Source organism: Fomitopsis serialis, assembly GCF_022376445.1.
Source record: "Fomitopsis serialis strain Sig1Antser10 chromosome Unknown B0H18scaffold_211, whole genome shotgun sequence".
In the NCBI taxonomy this organism is placed as follows: domain Eukaryota; kingdom Fungi; phylum Basidiomycota; class Agaricomycetes; order Polyporales; family Fomitopsidaceae; genus Fomitopsis; species Fomitopsis serialis.
The window spans coordinates 23,069-42,134 of NW_025955171.1; the positions used below are offsets into that span (position 1 = coordinate 23,069).

Genomic DNA, 19,066 nt, shown 5'->3' on the forward strand with positions numbered 1-19,066 from the left:
CTCACCTATACAGTTGCGAGAGATCGACACTGGGCCACGGACGGTCTGAGCGAAGTCCTGAGCCACGCAGTACTGGTACATGACAGTGGACAGATGGGTGCTTTCCAGAGGAGGAGGAGGAGGCGCGGCGTCTCACAGCACGTGCATCGCAGTTACAGTAATTAAGGAAATATGACCGTTCTACTTAGTCCCCTAGGCAGACCCTAAAGAAGACCTCTTTGAGTGGGGGAGAGGACGGTCTTCTATGGCGTTCTACTTCCTCCGAAAGATTCACAGTCCCATTACGTAAGCTTTGCGGTCCCTTAGGGGGGCGATGTACAGTCCCGGTTATGAAGGGCTTTATCGGACAAAAATTATACACGGTAGTAGCTTAGCGCAGCACACGGTCCGGATCGCAAATGGCCCGAGCGGTTCTGGCGGGCTGTATCGGGCGCCGTCATGAAGCCTCGTGCTACCAAACCATCCCGCTTTTGGGCTAGGAATTCTGCCAGATCCTGATCTGCGCTGACTGATCACCTCACTCCCGGCCGTTTCTTATCATTTCCCGCCAAATCCTGTCTGGTCCTGAGTGCCCCTAAATGTTCATGCCATGTCGCGTACCGTTGCATCCCGTCATAGTCGGTAGTGCACGCCGTTTCATTCGAGATCTTCACAGGTCAGTTGCTAATTGGCATGAAAGTCTGAAGTCCTGTCCTCTCACCTTCCGTCCCTTCATCTCCTGTCCGCCTGTGTACCTTCGTCTCAACAAACAGTTGCTCCGCCATCAACAAGTGATTTTGTCCGAGCAAGTATTTCTGTCCAAGACCTCTCATGTCTACGACTCGGGTAGCCATGGTGCTCTACACGATCGGTTGCCACTGGCAGTCTATTCCGCTGTCTTGGTACTCCATGGTGAGCTCCTCCCGCTTGAGCATGAAACCGACCCAGTGGAACGTCTCAACTTGCCTTCAGCTCGCATCCGCCTTCAGCTCACATCCGCTTCTCGACAACCCTCACCCTCACCACATCTTTCCTGCCTGCCACTGCCATTTGAGTTCATTCTTTCACCCTACATCGCTCGTTCTCTGTTAGGAAGCACTGCTCCAATACCCGCCTCAAAATTATGAACACTGAGACATTTATTGGGACTCTACCGGGACCGTTGTAAGTCGTCTCCGAGTCGCTGCGATTTTCAATTCTTCTGGGTCGTTTTGAGAAGTTGTCATCCTGACGTCTCTTCCAGTTCTGCGGGTATTGTCTCGCAGCCTCATCCTGGTCCACCGTTGCGACCTGGGTATGTTGTTCCCTTGTCAGCACAGGTATCTATTGACCGCCTGCATTACAGCTCTAGATCGAATACACCTGTAGTCAGTGCTCCTCCGCTTCAGCCCATCCCGCACTTTCCGCCTATCGCTGGTCGAGGTACACCTCTTGCTCCGCCAATTCAAGCGTTCCAGCTTCGACCACCCTCCTCGCAGTCGTCCGATGTGCGACGTGCCCAAAGTGCACAGTTGCTGCCACTAGATGCTTCACATCGTGGTCAGGTGCGTGTACTTCGCGTTTTTGGATGTTATTGTGTTTTCTGAGGTGTCCATGCATAGGCTCTCACTGCGCGTGCGCAGTTTGCACCAGGTGAAGTGGTCGACATCATGATACTGCCATGCTCGGTATGTTGCACTTATTAGTACCTGCATGTTCCGTGCGGCGTTGTCTTTCTCTTCTCATGCCATACACCGTGACAGCTCCAAGAGGGGAAACGACTGTTCAATCAGGGGCCTTTTGCAGTCTCGGAAGCGGAGAAACAGACACTGTTTACACTCCTCAGAGACCATGGCTGTGTTGTGACTGTGACATTGGATGAGAACGCCCCGCTCAGGCCTTTGCTCGATCAGCACATTCGCCAACAGTGTGAACGTCATCGATTCACGCTGCTCAGCTCTCAATCGACCTGGACTCTGCCTGGCCTACGCATCCTCCAGGGCACGAAGCTTCAATTCGTCCAAGCGAGCTCGCAGACACTGATCAACCCCGCCTCATCTCTGACGTCAATCAAGCGCATGTATGCCAAACTGCAGGGCGCCTTTGCCCCTGATCGGGTTGTCATTCCTGTTGGTACGTTGACATCGTTGCATGTGACTCTGCGCTGTGAGTCCTGATCCATCCAAATCCATTAGTCCCCGCCAACGGTGCGGTCTATGCGCCTATCACTGCCTTGGTTGCGCATGATCATTTGAGTCCGGACCATGAACGGCCACATCGCTGTTTTTCCGCTCGCTTCTTTGCACTTGTCCGCCCTTCCTCGCATGCCAGCGGAGTTATTGACACCTTCTGCACTGAGAACGAGTGTCTTTCCGCTTTTTCGTCTCTTCCTTCGGACTCGGGTTCAATTATCGCACATAATACTACTACTTCGCCTCATACCACAACATCTTCGGCCTCTCTCCTGCCTCCCATAGTCCCAGTTCTTCCGAGTCGTCCTAACACTGCAGATTACGCTGCACCACACGTGTCAGTTAACGTTCCTGCACCTCATCCTGTCCAGCCCTTTTTACCCTTGCTGAATCGCGCCAATTCACGGACTCCTACTCTCATAGCTCCAGCCCAGGTGAGTATGCAAATGTGCGTGTGGCGGGTGATTGCTCATATGGTTGATATGTGCTTCAGTCCCTACAGAGCAGTCCGCAGTCCATGGCTATTGACCCTCAATTGCTTGCACTACCACCTTCGACTCTACCGATCTTCACCCCACCGACTATGCTAGCTCCACAACCACCTTTCCCATCCAGACGAAGCTCGCCATCCCCAGATCGACATGTTGAACATCGTCCTATGCCCTTCCCCGACCTTGGTGCACTGTACTTTCCATCTGATCGCACAGTGCCGGTTGTGGGGCTCCGACACTCTCGTTCTGAGAGCATGGATGGAGCCTACTGAGTAAGATTTAACGTTCGGAACGTTAAACCCGGAGTGAGATTCGCCCGTCTGGAACGTGGCGGCCGGCGCCGGCCGGAGGGGTCCGGGTCCACGTTGCAGACGTGATCGTTGCCAGCGGTCCGGCCGGAGAGCATGCCGGCCGGTTCTGCCTCGTCGCCAACGTTGCGGCCGGCGCTCCCCTCCTCAACTCCCATCCTGAACGCTTCACCCGGCCCCTTTTCCCGAGCGTTCCAAAGCTCCGGCCGGAGTGCGTCCCAGCCTACCCCCACTGCTCAACGTTCCGCCCGGCCCCTTTTCCCGAGTGTTCCAACGCTCCGGCCGGAGCACGTCCCAGCCTACCCCCACTGCTCAACGCTCCACCCGGCGTATTTCCCCCAGGGTTCCAACGCTCCGGCCGGAGTGCGTCCCAGCCCACCCCCACTGCTCAACGCTCCACCCGGCGTATTTCCCCCAGGGTTCCAACGCTCCGGCCGGAGTGCGTCCCAGCCTACCCCCACTGCTCAACGCTCCACCCGGCGTATTTCCCCCAGGGTTCCAACGCTCCGGCCGGAGCGCGTCCCAGCCCACCCCCACTGCTCAACGCTCCGCCCGGCGTATTTCCCCCAGGGTTCCAACGCTCCGGCCGGAGCGCGTCCCAGCCTACCCCCACTGCTCAACGCTCCGCCCGGCCCCTTTTCCCGAGCGTTCCAACGCTCCGGCCGGAGCGCGTCCCAGCCTACCCCCACTGCTCAACGCTCCGCCCGGCGTATTTCCCCCAGGGTTCCAACGCTCCGGCCGGAGTGCGTCCCGCTGCGCCCGGCCTTGCCTGTCTGCAAAACCGGCACCCCGAGATTACATTGGCCACTCGGGTGATACATTGTCCAAGGGACTACGCTAATTTTGGTGATGGGACATCATATTGTGATTTCACATCAATGTGGATAACTATTGATCTATGCTGCGGGTGGAGGCATCCACTCGTGATCTTATCCAGGGCATGAGGTAGCCTCATGGCGAACGGAAGGTACCCACGAGGCCGGTTTTGTGCGGGGATGTCTGGCTGATATATCTCTGCGTTGCCTTGAACCCTTGCGACACTGCTCATTCCCCTGTCTCTGCCTCATTCATACGATGATCACACCGGAGCAGGTGCGCGTCCAGTACTTCTCGTATTTGGACGCGATGTATCTTCGCTTCCTCTCGGCACCGGAATCGCGCGCCCCGCGTGCTCCACTCCCCGGACTACTCCTCGATGTGTATCTCGTCCGCCAGGCCCGGCGTGCAGCTGAGATGCTTGCAAAGGCGTTCAATAATCGACGTACGTGCCCATAAGTTCTCAGCTTCCATCGTCATTTACTCATTCACGAGCAGTTACTTTGCCGTGGGATGCAGCGACTCATCCATGTGCCGTCCCGGACGACGATGAACTGGCCACGGTGCAATACGACGATTGCGCAGATCCCCTCACCATCGAAGACAGTAAGGGCCGGATGTTGTTGTGGCACCTTCCCGGCGTGATTATAGAGCCCTTTGAGGTACGCCGGAATCCAGAGGGCATTTGCCGACTGTCTCTAAAACATCACATAAATAAAAGGGTGTAATATGGGATGCCACGATGGACCTCAACCCACTCTTGGCCCGGAACCGCCCGAAGGCTAGCGCGGGCTGGAGGGAAAATATCGCGAACTTCCGGCAGCCGCAGGAGGGGGACGAGCTCGTCCCGGCATGTGTGTCGTTTTCACCGGGATGGTTCCAGCTCGGACACGATGTACGTATTGCAATAGGTTTTGACATTATTTTTCTCACAAAGAGCAGGGCGCGGACGATGTGCCAAGTGTCTCTCGGCTGCTCGCAGATCCGAACACTGCCCTCGCTGGCCGGGCGTGGTTGGCCGAGATGATCTATCCGCATATCATCATCTCCGGTATGCTGCACATTATGCACCCGGATTTATATGACGCCGGTATTGCCTCGGTCGAAGCCTTGCGAAGCGATCCAGACCGGGCCAGCGTTGTGGATACGTGGCAAAACCCATTCAATGCGCTCTCGGTGGTGACAAACCGCGCAAGCCCGGTTCATCGCGACAAGATGACTCCTCTGAATGTCTACGACATTTTGATGACCATCGGGGGCGATCGCGAGCAGGTCATCCGGTTCCCGACATTGCATCTCAGGCTTCCCTATCACAGTGGTACAGTGACAGCGTTTTCGGGCACTCGGCTCCCCCATGAGGTTCCGCTGTCATCTGCGGAGCGGTTGTGTGTAGCGTATTTTATGCGACGGAATGTACATCGCTGGGCAAATGTGCCTTCTGCCGGTTGGCGCAGCACTGGAGAATGAGCAGGACCGGGAGGCGGGGAGTGTCGTTAGGCACGGGAAATGGCTGGAAATTGGGCACTCCGTAGCTATACGTTTCGGGGTCCATAACCAATCCATGTTCTTTGCTCATCGCAATATGCCCCGATGCGCATAACCCACACCGAGACATTCCGTAGGTTCGACCGGGGAAACACAGGCACAACTCGGTAACATCAACATCGCAGTGGTGCAGCAACACAACATTAACGTATCAGTACATGACAGTCTCATATGATACCACATTGGACACTACTTCGGCGCAGACTCAATCACCCGGAAATACGATGCAGTGGCCGGGGCCCTTGGAGTCTCGCCGCGCTGCCATGCTTCCAACTCGGCGGCATTCGCTCGTGCGGCAGCATGCCAAAAGTTCAGCTCGGCCTGGATATAAATATCCATGACTTGCATCGCCTTGCCCAATTGCTGCAACCACTTCATCGCATCCTTTGGTATGCTCGCCCGCATTGTATCCAGGTTCAGTTTCGCCGGGAGCGGGAATCTGGGCAGGTGTACTCGATTGATTCGCTCCGCGCCAACAGTGACGTTGTCCTAAGACATTTATTAGTATGACGGTTTAGCATGGATGCGTTCAACCGCTCAACATACCCGCAATGTCTCCAACTTGAGATGCTGCGAGACACGCCGAAGCTGATCCTTGGATGCTTGGAGCTGGTCTTTGATGATCTCGTCCATATTGGCCTGGCTTGCTCTCAGTTCCTCCACCACGGCCTCCGGGGTTATAATTTCGGCCGGGAGCCCGCTCCCGGGTTGATTTATCGTGCCTTCAAATGCCCGGGATTAGTCTTGCCGGGAATGTGTGCACGAGTGCGAGCATTACCTCTGTGGTCTACGCCTGATGCTGGCATTGTCGGGAGATTCCCCGGCGTTGGATCTTCACATTCACCGAACATTGTCGCTCCCTTGATTATATTCGTAACAATGTCCACCTCTTCAGCCCCCGTGGGCGCCACAATCTCACAATAGGTAGGCATGGCCTCGGTGAGACCGTAAGCTTCGGCGACCTTGGGCTTGAGGAGCTCCTGCAGGCCAATCATGAGGGCAGACACCGACTAATTTGGTTGTTTGTTAACAGGCCTTGTGAGCAATACGGGCCACACTCACGAGGCCGACAACGAAGTTGTCAAGTGCGCCGGGGGCCGCGGGATTCTTCTTTGCTTCGGCGAGCGTTTGGAGAGTCTTTGGGATCATGAGATTGGTTTTAGTTTCTTCGAGCAGCTTGGCGAGGTTTGCATTCATGTTGACTATGAGGTTCTCGGTGAAGACCGCCTGGACTGTGTAATCGCAATGGTAGTTGATGTGGACACAGCGCGAGTGGCAATGGAAGCCTTATCAGTAAGAGATCTTCGATTGAGAGCACGTGATTTCCGGCGGGTAGGGTTGCCTTCTTCGGTATGGCATGCTAGGCACGTGTGGCGCATTGCCGAGACATGCCTTCTCGCAATTCGCGTGGTGACAGCATTTGTGCTCAATCACCCCCATCACACCCTCCTTCTACATTCAGCCTTCATTTGTTTATCCTCGCAATATGGCGATGGTTTGTTCCCATAGCTCCGACCAATCCCATTTTGTGTATTGACCGAGATTGACAGTCATACATTCCGGAAACCTTTCCATTTATCAGATGGGAGCTCCTTGCATTTGCGTTGTCTACCCCGTGAGTGGTTCCCACGGTTCATTGGACAACACCTGTCTCATGTTATTACTTAGGCATGCCGAGGCTGTCCCCGAGGGGCCACATGCCTATTCGATCCACCGATATCTTTTCGGGGAAGTTATCTTCTCGGTCTCATACGAAACGACCGTGTATCCGTCAGCGTGCCCGAGACCGACCGCCAGCTGGACAGAATCATGTTGCTCTTTGATTTTGTTGAGACACGAGATGGGTTGTTGGACGGTTGATTGTGTGGTCACATCCGTAGTAGTGCTGTCATTTGCTATCGTGCTTTCCACTCCTGTGAGTTACCCAGGGTCATCACTAATTCCCCGAGACTTCGCCTGATATTCAACGATGGTTGCCCGGTCAAATTCACCATCTGTGTCGGTCATTTGTCTTCCCGGTACTGACAGTCCCTCCAACATTGAACACACAGCATGTGCTTGAAACACCAATCTTAAGAACACAGACACACCTCTGGCCGAGAGTTTCCAAACTTGCTCGGGCCGAGAGTTTGGGAACCTGCTCGGGCCGAGAGTTCGGGGAACTGCTCGGGCCGAGAGTTTGGGAGACTGCTCGGCCCGAGACTTTGGGACACTGCTCGGGCCGAGAGTTCGGGGACCTGCTCGGGCCGAGACTTTGGGACACTGCTCGGCCCGAGCGTTCGGGAATGTAATCGGGCTGGGAGTTGGGTTCACGGTGGATCAGTGATCAATGTATTGCTCGGCCCATAAGAGTTATGTCCCCGGGATGATGGTATCACCTGCGAGCAACATCCATTGTATTCAATGACGGTCGGTACAGCTAGGTCATGACATTCTGGTCAATGTATAAATCCCGCCATGCCACTTTGGCATCTTGATGCAGCTGATCAAACAGTGCAGCCTGTGCCCGGCAGTGTTGTGAGAACCCGGGGTACTCGGCCTCCGTGTTTCTCGTGGCTAGCTGTCGCCACCGGGATGCTTCGTAGGCAAAGTATCGGCACACGGAGTCAAGCTCCCGACGCAATATGGCAGCTTCCTCCTCCAATCTGTCTACCTTTGACCGTGCGTGGAACCACTGCACTCGGTGAACTGTGCTAAATGTCAGCAAAGTTGTCAATGTCATGCACGTATGTTTCCTACTAATTCCCAACTCGTCATTGCTGCGCATGTCGCCACCGACGTTGACATTCCATATCCACGAGGAAGACTTGTGTCTTTGTCCTCGCTTGTTAGGTTCAGCAACCGCAGTTACCGTCTTTAGATCATCGGCGGTGAGCTGCTGATACTTTGCTTGTTCTTCCTCGGACAGCCCAAGTACTTGCATGGCGGCCCGGGCCCGGCGATAAATGGCGGCTTGAAGCTGCACAGCTCGGTCGAGGTTTCCCAGCTTTGTGAAGGACCGGGTGCGCTTCTTGTTGCCATCAATCCTCCCGTGCCGAATGGTCGTCCGGAACTCAAACGACTTCTTGCCAATGAGAATCCTAAGCTGCTGCAACGCATCATTGGCTTGTCCACGCCGAAGGGTCAGCTCATGTGCCGCCAATCGTTGTAATCCATTGGCAGCAAGTGCATTCCGCGAGAAGTTGGACGGCAAACCCAGTTTTGTGTGCTCAGACGCTTTTGATGCGTACGGAGCAGGGGGTTTACTGGAAAGATGTGCCATGGGTTGTTGGCGACTGCGGCGTCTTCCTCCCATTCGTCCGCCGAGTCGTCATCCACCACTTCCTGCTCCGCCATTCCCCACTCATGCCGCCGGTGAATGGACGCTGCTCGACGGTGAAATCGCCGGATTTGACTCTCAAGTGGCTTCCTGCGTTTCGCCAATTTCAATTCCTGCGGCCCTGTGACTGCGGCCCCCATCTTCTTCACGTCCTTCTGGATTGCGAGTCTCCAATTCTATCAAAACCAGTTCGGACAACCGGCATAGATAAACTCACTGTTGTTCTTCTAGCTTGAGGCCGTCTGCAATCCAGTCCGCTGTCCCGACGCGGTCGTCGCCGTCACCCTCTTCTTCCGCCAGCTTTATTTGAAGTTCCAGTCGCGAAGGCACTGTGATCAAATAAGACCGGAGCTTCGCATGGAGAGCCAGATGCACCCACTAATCTGTTTCTTGGCCTGGTATCTATCCATTACCTTGACGTCCCGAAGCCGTTTTTGCTGTACTATCCTCAGTTCCCGCCTCCAAGCTCCCAAAACTTCGGCATCGACACTGGCCTCCTTCGCGGTCAAGTCGGCCTTCATCTCCGCCAGTAGTGGGCGATTCGCTTTGATTTTCCTTCTCAATGAAGCCACTGTAGATCGTCAACCCAGGTGTCTCCCAGCATCGTTGATAACCTACCCATTGTGATCATTTTTTTCCAGTTCCAGTTGTTCATGTGCCGGTCGAGAGTTTCTTGCCGGTGGGATGTTGACATTGTGCGGGTGCTACCTGACACGGGATTGATCCCTGACCATTGGGTTTCGATGATCTCGCCGTCGGCTTCCCCGGCACCCTCGGTGAAGGTGAGTGAGTGTCGGAGCTCGCATTCGGCCTTATGTCCGTGAATGTGAAAGAGCCCGATGCACTTGTATAACACCAAGCCTCCGGGATAGTGAAGGTGAGGATTGTCGGCAAACCGGTCGTTGAGATGGACATGGTACTGGCACATTATGTCGTACGATAAGTAGACGTGGCCAATCCCTCTTGAACGATAGCCGAGAGCATTGGACAGGGAGTAGTCCATGTTCATCTGACGTTCACCCTTCTGATAGTTTACGACGGAGTGCGGAACGAAGCACCCGTGCCTCAAACAGGATGTTGCGCCGATCCCGGTGACAGCGAGCTTATGCCGGTCGGCGTTGGCCTGGGAGACGGCCTTGTGGTCGTTGCAGCTTGAGTGCTGTGGACGTGTTAGCCACACGTTCGTATGCCGGCTGTATACACCCTCACCATCTTCACGTCCTTCGCTACTTTCAGGTGCTCCTCGTATGGGCCGGGATGAACCATGAACATTTTCCCCGGCATCAAAGGCACATCGTTTTCCGGCCGCCGCATTTTCATTTGCTCGGCATGGAAGTTGCCATCCATGACATATCCTCGGGCGTATAGGTACCTCGCGTACCAGTCAGCTAAGTCAGATAAAAAACTACATTAACAACATACTTCCGGTCGTCTACTTCCCAGTCCATTGGGATGTTTACTCCGGGCTGCGGACATGCCGGGCAAAAGTGAGCGAGATCTCCGTTTCCTGGAGCCTCCCGCCACTGTGGCCCGAATCCGAACTGTTTCTTCGCCTGAAGCAGTGACCATTCGCGGCTCACTCGGAGCAACTCGAGATATCGGTCCTGTTCCGTCTGAGTTATTTGGGTATGCAGGCGTTCCGGCGATGGACTCACCGGGACTTCATGCGGAAAGGCCGGATTGGTGGCCCGACGAATCCGCTGGTAGTAATTCATCGCCGTGGTCTTGCACTCCAGATTATCCAGCAAGAAGGCGTCAAGGACGCTGAATGTGAAGCACGTGCGAGCCTTCCGCTGACTCGCTGGATAGAGGCCGGCATCCAACAGCTGCGATGTATGATCACCGGCGCCCGGACATCCGCACCACGTCACCGGAAGAAAGTGCACCCCGGTCGTGTCAACAATGGTCATCATGGCTGGTGGAGGTCTTGGGGGCGAGTCGGCGCAACGTAGAGGGTCGCCCGGTACCTCAACCTCGTCGTCGCCGGTGGCATCGGTCGTCCTATCGGCTTCCCCTTCCTCGTCATCGTCCGCGACAACCGCCGGCACGGGACATTCCCCTCCTCGGTGCCCGAGGTTGATTGAGACTCCAACTTGACGGAGCCATGCAGGTTCCCAGTATCCCCCGAGATTCCACTGCTCCACCCGGTGGAACGGTGTTCGCTGGTGCTCGGCGAGACAACACGTCGGGCAGAAGATTGGATAGCCGATGCAGGACATGCACTTCCATACCCCGCCACCATTGTTGCACCCGGCGCAGATATAGCTACCCTCTGTGTTGAGCGCAGGGGGTTGGTAGTGCTTGTACAACGAGCGGAGATAGTTGTGTTGAAGGGGAATCCATTCTCTCAGCATATCGGGTTGTGTCTGCCGGTGTGGGTGAGGCTCGGGCTACAACAATAGTCGGAGCTTCTGTGTACCTGTGGGGCACCCTGACGAACTGAGCTGAAATCGCAGAACGTTGTGTTGGCAACATCGTCGGTTGGTGGTGTCCAGCTGGACTGTCTTGTCGCCGACCGAGCGGTTCGACGGGGTGTAGCCGGTGGAGTCTGTAACCCGCTGTTCTGTATCTCGACGAGTCGTGTACGCACACCCCTTGCCGTAGCTCGTTTCTTCAGCGTGAGCTCCACCACTCCGGGTGAGGTTGCCGCTGGCCGCAGTCGACCCATCGTGTTAGGACAGCAATCACCCGGCCGGCAGTTAGACAAGGGAAACGTGCAGTGTCGTGCACCCTTCGATGTTTACGCACTTCTGGCCTTCCCATCCATACTCACCTATCCCCCAGTATGTAGCGTGCCGGCCGCACGTGCACCGAAGACAGTGGGGCCGGGACCGGGGAAACCGATGTGAGTCCCAAATGTATCATTTCAGCCCAAATCAGACTGGATTTCGGATTGAAATCATTGTTCCCATGAGAAGCGAGCGCATAATAGGCCGGGCGGACGCTAACCATCTGCATATACAATGATGCGGCCGGCAAGGTGTCGATCAGAGCGGCCCGGCCGGCCTGCCGGGTCACGTGTCGGGTGCGAGACGTTTCATGCGGGCAAACGAGGTGCCAGAAGGATGTTGTGGGTTGGATTTAGACCGACCCATCAGTTTCAGCCAATAGATGGAGTCACAGCCGTCGCCTGTTCGGGGCGGCCGGTCTTGGGTCTCGTTGAAACGGGGTAACCGGAGTCACCGACCGGAGCCGGCGTGGTGTTAAATCTGGATAGCGCGAGAGGGCAACGGCGGCGTCACACGTTGGTGACAAAACTGATTGGAATTCTGTACCTTTTTAACCAGCCGGGCCGCATATTCGTCCTATCGGGGCGGCCGGATTCGGCGACTGGGCAAGTTGTACTAACGATATTGATTACCTTGAAATCAATAACCCAACCCATTTCATGGAGTTGGGTAAACTTGCAATTCCTTGGCTCTCCGTGCAAGGTCACAGTTGACGGATTGTGACGAACAGACCCTCAGGATCTCTGACTTCGTAGCGCCGAAGCTACCCACCCCTTGCTGTGACTACGTTCGTCGACACACCCCACCCTACTCAACCTGCACCTTCACTGCATTCACCACGCTCGCCATGGGAAAGTCTATCTGGGAGGCACCGGACATCGTCATTCTCGAAAGCAATCTGAAGGCCTGGCAGGAGGCTCCCGATGATCCCGAGGCCCGCCAAGAGCTTGTTGACAACAGCATTGAACGGCTTGAGGCCCGAAAGCAATTCAAGTTCGACGCCGATTTACGAAAGGTACGTGCGCGTGCGAACGGCTTGATGGGATAGTCAGAAATGACCTCCGGTAGCGCGTCGGGAAATGGTACTCGAACCGGCGAGGGACGAAGGAACAAGTCAAGAAGGAGATGTTCAAGCTCGGGAGGGACATAACGTGGAGGACGGTGGCCGCCCGGGACCGGGAGGATGAGCTCGGGGAGATCATGACAAGAATTGGTCGGGAGAGGGGCAAGGATGGGTCGGATGAGGAGGAAGACGATGAGGAGGGGGAGGAGGAGGAGAAGGAGGAGAAGGAAGGAAAGCTAGTGACCCGGCACGACATTCCGGGCATCTACCAAACCGCCCTCAAGGAACTCTGCGACAATCTGTCGCCGGAGGACCAGGCCGAGTACATGCAGGTCGCAAAGGATTGGAATACCCAGGTGTGGCCAGCCGACCTTCAACGCAAGCAGCTGGAAAAACACGGTGCCAACATGATCCGCGATTTCATGAAGATCATGTGGAGGAAATGCGGGATGAGGGTGTTTTTGCTCGGCGGGATACTGATGGGTGACGGGAAGACCGGGGTGTTGGAGTATGTGTAATGGTGGTAATCTAATGGTTCGGTGTCCTGAATGCATTGTCAGGTTCGACTTTAACGACGAGATGAATCTGGAGGAAGGCGCCCCGAAGGTTCCGAAGTTCACCGGGAGTCACCCCGACTGGAAAACGGCAATCATGTATGATCTGTGGAAGACATACATCGAGGAAGCCTTTGGTATGTGAGAAGATTCCGCAGTGTGTCCGACAGCATCAGGAAAAACACTTTATGTGCCCAAGAGAGCGCCTGATTTTCAAAGTAACCCAAAGTAATGTATAAGTGTGACCAAACACTTTGGAAGTACCTGAGATATATTTCAACGCTTTGTATACCGTAATCGCAGTCAATTTGGAATTATGTTAGTCTCTTCACTTGCTCTTGACTTGATTTCTCTGGTAGGCATAGCATCCATTTGATTTAATTATCATCTTAGAGGGCCAACCACTGGCGGGATTACGGATACATTTTTTAGCTTGAGGCTCGCTATTGTGGGCCCGTAAATCCATTTCTATTCCGTATGAACTGTACCATGTGTTACAGGCGTGACAGAACTTATACTGGCAACGTCAAACTGGGTGGTACTGAACTCCTTCTGCCACAGAAAGTCGCGTCCGAGTCCATGTCCTTGTTGTCAGCACAGACCAGAAATTTCATCCCCAGCTCCCTCTCCAAAAAATACAAAAAGACGGTACAGAAAAGGGCCATGGTAACGGGAACTAGTCGATACGTCTACCTAGTTCTCGTCAGTCGCCATCCTACCATCGGAACTCTGAGCCTCCTCGTCCACATCCTCCGGACCATTCATCGTCTCCACCGCGCACCTCCGATGGCCTTGGGCGGGCGTGAAGACGTGAGCTCCGCGGAGCCGATCGAACCTGACCACGGACAAGGCGTTGATGCGGCTGCGAGGATATGGGAGGTCCACCGGCCAGATGACTCGGAACCGGTAGGGGTACATGTCCGCCAGGATGCCGCCCAGAGGACTTGCAGGCCGCATTCCTTTAGCCCAGGATGGGTGCCAGAGAGTGCCGTGGATATGCTCGTACTTGATGACGATTAGGTGGCGAAGGGGTAGGGCGATGCGAATCGGTTCGTCGACGGACGCGAGGGGAACGAACCTCTCTTCGTCGACGTCGTAGATTTCGAAGCGTACCGGGAACTCGTTGGGATCCCGCTTCCAGCGGTTCAGGCATGGAATGACTTGCTCGTGACGGGCTGGCGGAACGGAAGCTCTATCTCCGAGTCGCCGTGCACGCGGCACATAAGGGGCAACATCATCGGGACATAGAAATTCTGCCCGGTCCCTTTGAGCCCTTCAACAATACACGCAGAGACCAACAAACGCACCTCGAAGTAAAAGAAAACCTCAACCACAGCTAGCTTGTCCTTCTGGTAAAGACAATGCGGGAATCCAACACTCCGGTGCCACGCCTGGATGCCTCCGACGAAGAAGAAGCGGTGCGGTGCGTCCTCCGGCAGTATGTTGTTGATGTACGGGCGCACCACGGCGATGTCGCGGTCGTTCGGCTGCAACGTGCTCAGTGACGTACAGCAGGATTGGTGAGGGATTGGGCACTGAGTAGATTCTGTCAGCATTCAACAAGACAGCACCGCATTACTAGGGACTCACGTGGCTCCACAACGTCCCTAATCCCGTCCTGGATATCTCAACCACCGTTAGGTGGTTAAGGCAACCGTTCTGCAGTACGGGACACGGCTTGGCGTTCTTGCAGACCTCGCGGAAGGGAGGAAGGAAGGTCGATATGTCGAACTGGAGGCGCGAGTTCAAAGAAGACATGGCGGTAGACGGGTGGATGGTGAAGTGAGTGAGAGTAAAACAAAGTCTTCGCAAAGAGTGCGAGAGCGACGTGCAAGCGTTGAACAAGGCGTGAGAAGTTTTGAAATATTAGCGCCGAACACAGAGACACGCGCGCTTCTGGCTCAATGAGCCTGTAAGATGGAAGTTCAATCTATTACATAGCTCAGTAGACTACCAGAGTTTGATACACGTACAAATCACCCCAATTGTCAACATAGAAGGTACTCGCCTTATCCAGCACGTTCTCAGATGCCCATGAGTCCGGAACGAACGGGTGGATGTTCATCCCCTGCCCGTAGAACTCCTGTCCATTGACCGCGAGATGCCACTGATCCCCCACCCAATCCCCGTGTTCGCGACGTCATCCGTAGTGGTCGCTATACGGCGTCTGGAGCAACTTGATCCACCGGAAAACCAAACACACCGTGTACGACGCTGTGACGATTTGGTACCAAGGTTGTCGCCCAGCGCAAGCGTGACCGCGAGATTGTACAGCGTCGGCCGGCTGAGGTCGGCGGGCCACCACCGCGTGCGGACACCCTCTGGTGCGGACATGCTCGCCATGACGAACGTGGGCTGGTCCATGTGTGCTCCCTGCCATGTTCTGCACAGGTAGCCAGGGATACAGCGGAGGCCAGTGCGGTGACGACGGACACAGAAGGCGCAACGAAAACCTTTCGCGTTGGTTTCTTCGATATTGGAGGAACTTGAATGAAGTAGGTTAGGCCCAATGATGAAAGTTCTCGAGCCACCCGTCCCACATACGCAAGAGCACATGACGAAGGGAAACACGCACGTATTCACTAACTATCCACTAACACCACCTGTCCACTTGACACGTAGAACCCCTTGGGCTGTCCATGCGCGAAGAAGGTTCGCTCGTCTTGCGCGAGCGCAGAGTCGTCGATGAAAGGGTCGGCCGTGTGGTATTACTCGGAGGCACGGTTCTGTTGCATAGAGCAATGAGCGTACGCGCAGCACAGCGAGGTTGTGGACGCACCTTTCTCCGCTTCTTCTGGAGCTTGTTGCCTACCCCTTCATCGTTGCCCTCACTGTTGCTCTCGTCACTCCTGTGGTGTTCGCGGAAGTAGGGCGTGTAAGCAATGCTGGCTGTGGTCGAGGGCTGCATTGTCGCCCTCATAGTCTTCGGGACCTCCGAGGGGTTATTGAGGTGGACGGTGCGCAGCGGCGGCTGGGCGGGAGACGGGGGGGCCTTGTATAGCCTTGAAGGTCTTTGGTTTAGCGCCAGTCGGGCCTGACGCGAGGTGGTTTTCGGTTTCGCGCCCTTGCCTCCGCTGTTCGCCTCGACAATGACGACCTCTGTAGCCTTCGCCGCGGGCACGGCCCACCAGGCAGTGTACTGATTGCAGAGGGCGACGGTGAGTGAGAGGAAGAAGAGGCGGGGGAAGAGTCGGCGACGATGGGGCTGTGATGCGGTGAAGGCCAGTCGGGCGACAGCCGTCAGCAGGGCAGAGGGCACACCCTCTCTGCACTCTGAATTCGCCATCCGGCGCAGAGCCTCTGCAGGACTCGGTGCATTGAGTCGGGGCACCATGACCCTTGTATGGCGTCATTAGTGCATGGAGAGCATTCCTGTTGCTCGCAAGTCAGTCAACCGTCATTCCAATTGGACAAGGTTACCACGCACCACATTCCACCTGTCCTTCTCGATCCCATCCATACCAAACATGACCCGTTCCTTCGTGGACTCTCATCCGACCTCACATCCTCGACCTCATCCACCCACGTCTCCGGACTGCTCTCTCTGGGTCGAGGAGAATTCGTGCGCGCGACTTGTAGTCGCTCAGCTTCGCGATCGCTATCGATACGCAGTGATTAGAGGTCCCGCTCGTAGCACAGATATACATATTGCCTCACCTAAGGTTCATGCAGGTGCACACCGTAGCCTTCCGCCCAATGTCAATCCAACTGTCCAGTGCAAGATGATGACGAACTCACCGTCACACTGAACGAGCGTGTTAAATCGGGGTCTGCAGGCTACAGGACCCGACGTGCGCAGGGAATGCGGCCTACTCGGAGGGAGATTATGAACGTGCACGGAGAACGGCGGCGGGCGTAGGGGATCAGCGGTGGAACGGGCACGCAAATGAACATGCGGGAAAGCGGCGAATAGGTGTGTGGGCACGCGAGTGAATGTGTCTCCAGGTGAATGAGTGAATAGGCGGCAAGTTGATGGGTGCGGGCAGTTGAGCTAGTGATGGTGGTCCATGGGTCGGCGGGCGAGCGAACGGATGAACAGGTGCGCTAGTCAACGAACGGATGGCGGGTGATCAGCGGTGAAACGGGCGTGCAAATGGCCGTCCGGGAGAGCTGGTGAATAGGTGGGGGCCCAGTGATTGGGCATGTGGGCGAGTGTCTGGGCGTGCGGGCGAGCGAACGGATAGGCGGGAAGTCAACAGGCGGGGATGCCATCCAGTCAATAGGCAGGTGGGCGACCGAGCCAAAGGATGGACGGGTGGTCGAAAGAGCGAGTCAGTTGGCGGGCGGACGAGCGAGCAGGCGTACAGGTACGGGAACGGCAATGGGAGAGTGGGCAGACAAGCATATGAGCGGGCAGGTGTGGGGGCAAACATGCCCATGGCACAATGATCCACCTACCGGTACCCTTACACGGGCGTACACTGGCGACAACAGTTATATTGCTTGGTACATGTATCGAGCTGGGGCGCACCTTTACTTTTGGAGCCTTCGCGCTCGCTGTTTCCCTTCTTCCCCGAGTCGCCCTTCCCATTCCAACCACCCTCCACCTTCAAGGTTGTTTTCGTGTTTGAAGGTCCAGGGGATAGCGCGAATGCATTGACATGCGGGCGGATAGGCGGCTGTGTGAGCGGGCAAGTAGGTGATTGGCAGTGACTGAGAGCGGACAGATGAGTACATGAGCAAGCGAGTGTGTGGGCGGACACGCACAAGGAACATCCGCAGACGAAGGAGCAATGGGCGTGGATACGGGCGAGCAAGCGTGCGTGAATACATTGAAATGGGTGCGAGCAAGCAGATGGATCGACGTGCAAGTAGTGCGAGTAAGTAGCGGCTTGGACTCGAGTCTGGCGGTCGTCGAGAGCGGCGCGCCAGGGCTTGCCTCGGGCTTACCTGGAATGGGATGTTGGCCAACCACTCGGTAGCCGCGGGACTCGTACAGCGCGCATGGGTCGAGAGGTGTCAAAGAGAAAACCCATATTCTAAAGTGAGTCAAACCGGCTTTGGAGCCCTTCAAAGCACTTGGTTAACTCTCCGAGCAATCTTAATTTGAGACTTCGCTGTGAGCTTCACCTTAAATATGTTGTTCTCCTCTGAGCTAGTGGTAGCCGAGAACCGTTCACCGTAGGAATACATGTTTGAGGATTTGTGCATGGCATACAGAGATGGGTTCAATATGAAAAGGTGTCAACTTCAATGGTACTCAAGCGGATTCTACCCACGAGTAGCCCCCGGTGCGGTTTGGAACGTAAGCTACTTCTTTGCCATTGGACATTACCTCCCAAATTTCCACCCCGTCTTCATCATCCGCAACATCCTCTGCCATGTGCGCTGGAGCGTCCACTGGCACCTCGCCCCCCACCACCTCCTCGCTGTATCCAGGCTCTCCCTTTAACGGACGTTCCAGGGTCATGGGAAAGCTGCGGCGTTTGAGGACCCATTCCGCACGCATGTGCAGACGGGGTATAGGAAGGGCGGTGGGCAATACGAAGGGCAGGTCATACATGCCCACCTTCATGCTGCACAAGGCACCCAGATTACGAGTGCCGAGGGCGATATCGCGCGGGTTACTGATGTGGTTGACGTGGGCGTACTTGAATACGGGTATGTGGGAAAGGGGGAGACGAAGGTGGAGCGGGGTGGTTAGAGTGAGCCGGCGGAGAGGAAGAAACATTCCGCTGTCTACATCGTAGACCTCAAATTGCGGTGGGTCTCCGTATTTCCGCTTCTTGAACGGATTGAGTCCAGGCAGCGCTTGCTCAGTGATTGGCTGGCGGAAAGGAAGCTCGATTTCATGGTCGTGCACCCTACACATGAGGGGCAACGACATGGGTGGACAGCGATCCTAGGTGTAGGGAATAAGCATTGTGTGAGTGTAGCCAAGATTTGTACGACGCACCTCATAGTATATATATACTTCGACAACACCTCTGCTCCCTTGGCTTTCGAGCAGGCAGGCCGGCAGTCCGACGCTGCGATGCCATTCCTGAACTCCTCCAAGAAAGATGAAACGCTCCTCGCACTGTGACGAGGGCAATTCGGTTAGGAACGGTCCAGCGTCCTTCATGTCACTTGGGCGTGGCTGGACGTTTCG

The 19,066-nt window shown here is 55.6% G+C and overlaps 6 protein-coding genes across 6 annotated transcripts; 2 read left to right on the plus strand and 4 right to left on the minus strand.

The window, feature by feature from the left end:
• Positions 1-810: 810 nt before the first annotated feature.
• On the plus strand, positions 811-2,678 carry B0H18DRAFT_960710 (uncharacterized protein; the record flags this gene model as incomplete). Its single annotated transcript, XM_048042988.1, has 8 exons — positions 811-891; positions 1,076-1,143; positions 1,223-1,273; positions 1,325-1,523; positions 1,581-1,646; positions 1,959-2,091; positions 2,522-2,584; positions 2,644-2,678. The coding sequence occupies 8 exons, from the start codon at positions 811-813 to the stop codon at positions 2,676-2,678; spliced, it is 696 nt and encodes a 231-aa protein (XP_047885718.1).
• B0H18DRAFT_889095 (uncharacterized protein) lies at positions 2,668-3,765 on the plus strand (the record flags this gene model as incomplete). Its single annotated transcript, XM_048041258.1, has 2 exons — positions 2,668-2,827; positions 3,029-3,765. The coding sequence occupies 2 exons, from the start codon at positions 2,668-2,670 to the stop codon at positions 3,763-3,765; spliced, it is 897 nt and encodes a 298-aa protein (XP_047885719.1).
• Positions 3,766-5,499: 1,734 nt separating this feature from the next.
• B0H18DRAFT_1126693 (uncharacterized protein) lies at positions 5,500-6,507 on the minus strand (the record flags this gene model as incomplete). Its single annotated transcript, XM_048035199.1, has 4 exons — positions 5,500-5,799; positions 5,857-6,032; positions 6,089-6,320; positions 6,373-6,507. 4 exons carry the CDS (start codon positions 6,505-6,507, stop codon positions 5,500-5,502), a joined length of 843 nt encoding a protein of 280 aa, XP_047885720.1.
• A 1,222-nt stretch (positions 6,508-7,729) lies between these two features.
• B0H18DRAFT_889089 (uncharacterized protein) lies at positions 7,730-10,995 on the minus strand (the record flags this gene model as incomplete). The annotated part of the gene is made up of 9 exons (XM_048041257.1): positions 7,730-7,998; positions 8,050-8,518; positions 8,557-8,797; positions 8,847-8,958; positions 9,009-9,173; positions 9,248-9,788; positions 9,839-10,001; positions 10,052-10,233; positions 10,285-10,995. Coding segments are annotated over 9 exons (2,853 nt in total), but the record flags the coding sequence as incomplete, so codon positions are not given.
• Positions 10,996-13,668: 2,673 nt separating this feature from the next.
• On the minus strand, positions 13,669-16,261 carry B0H18DRAFT_960712 (uncharacterized protein; the record flags this gene model as incomplete). The annotated part of the gene is made up of 6 exons (XM_048042989.1): positions 13,669-14,109; positions 14,283-14,462; positions 14,486-14,521; positions 14,566-14,779; positions 15,179-15,348; positions 15,755-16,261. 6 exons carry the CDS (start codon positions 16,259-16,261, stop codon positions 13,669-13,671), a joined length of 1,548 nt encoding a protein of 515 aa, XP_047885722.1.
• Positions 16,262-18,175: 1,914 nt separating this feature from the next.
• Positions 18,176-18,802, minus strand: B0H18DRAFT_960713 (uncharacterized protein; the record flags this gene model as incomplete). Its single annotated transcript, XM_048042990.1, has 1 exon — positions 18,176-18,802. The coding sequence occupies one exon, from the start codon at positions 18,800-18,802 to the stop codon at positions 18,176-18,178; it is 627 nt and encodes a 208-aa protein (XP_047885723.1).
• Positions 18,803-19,066: the final 264 nt, after the last annotated feature.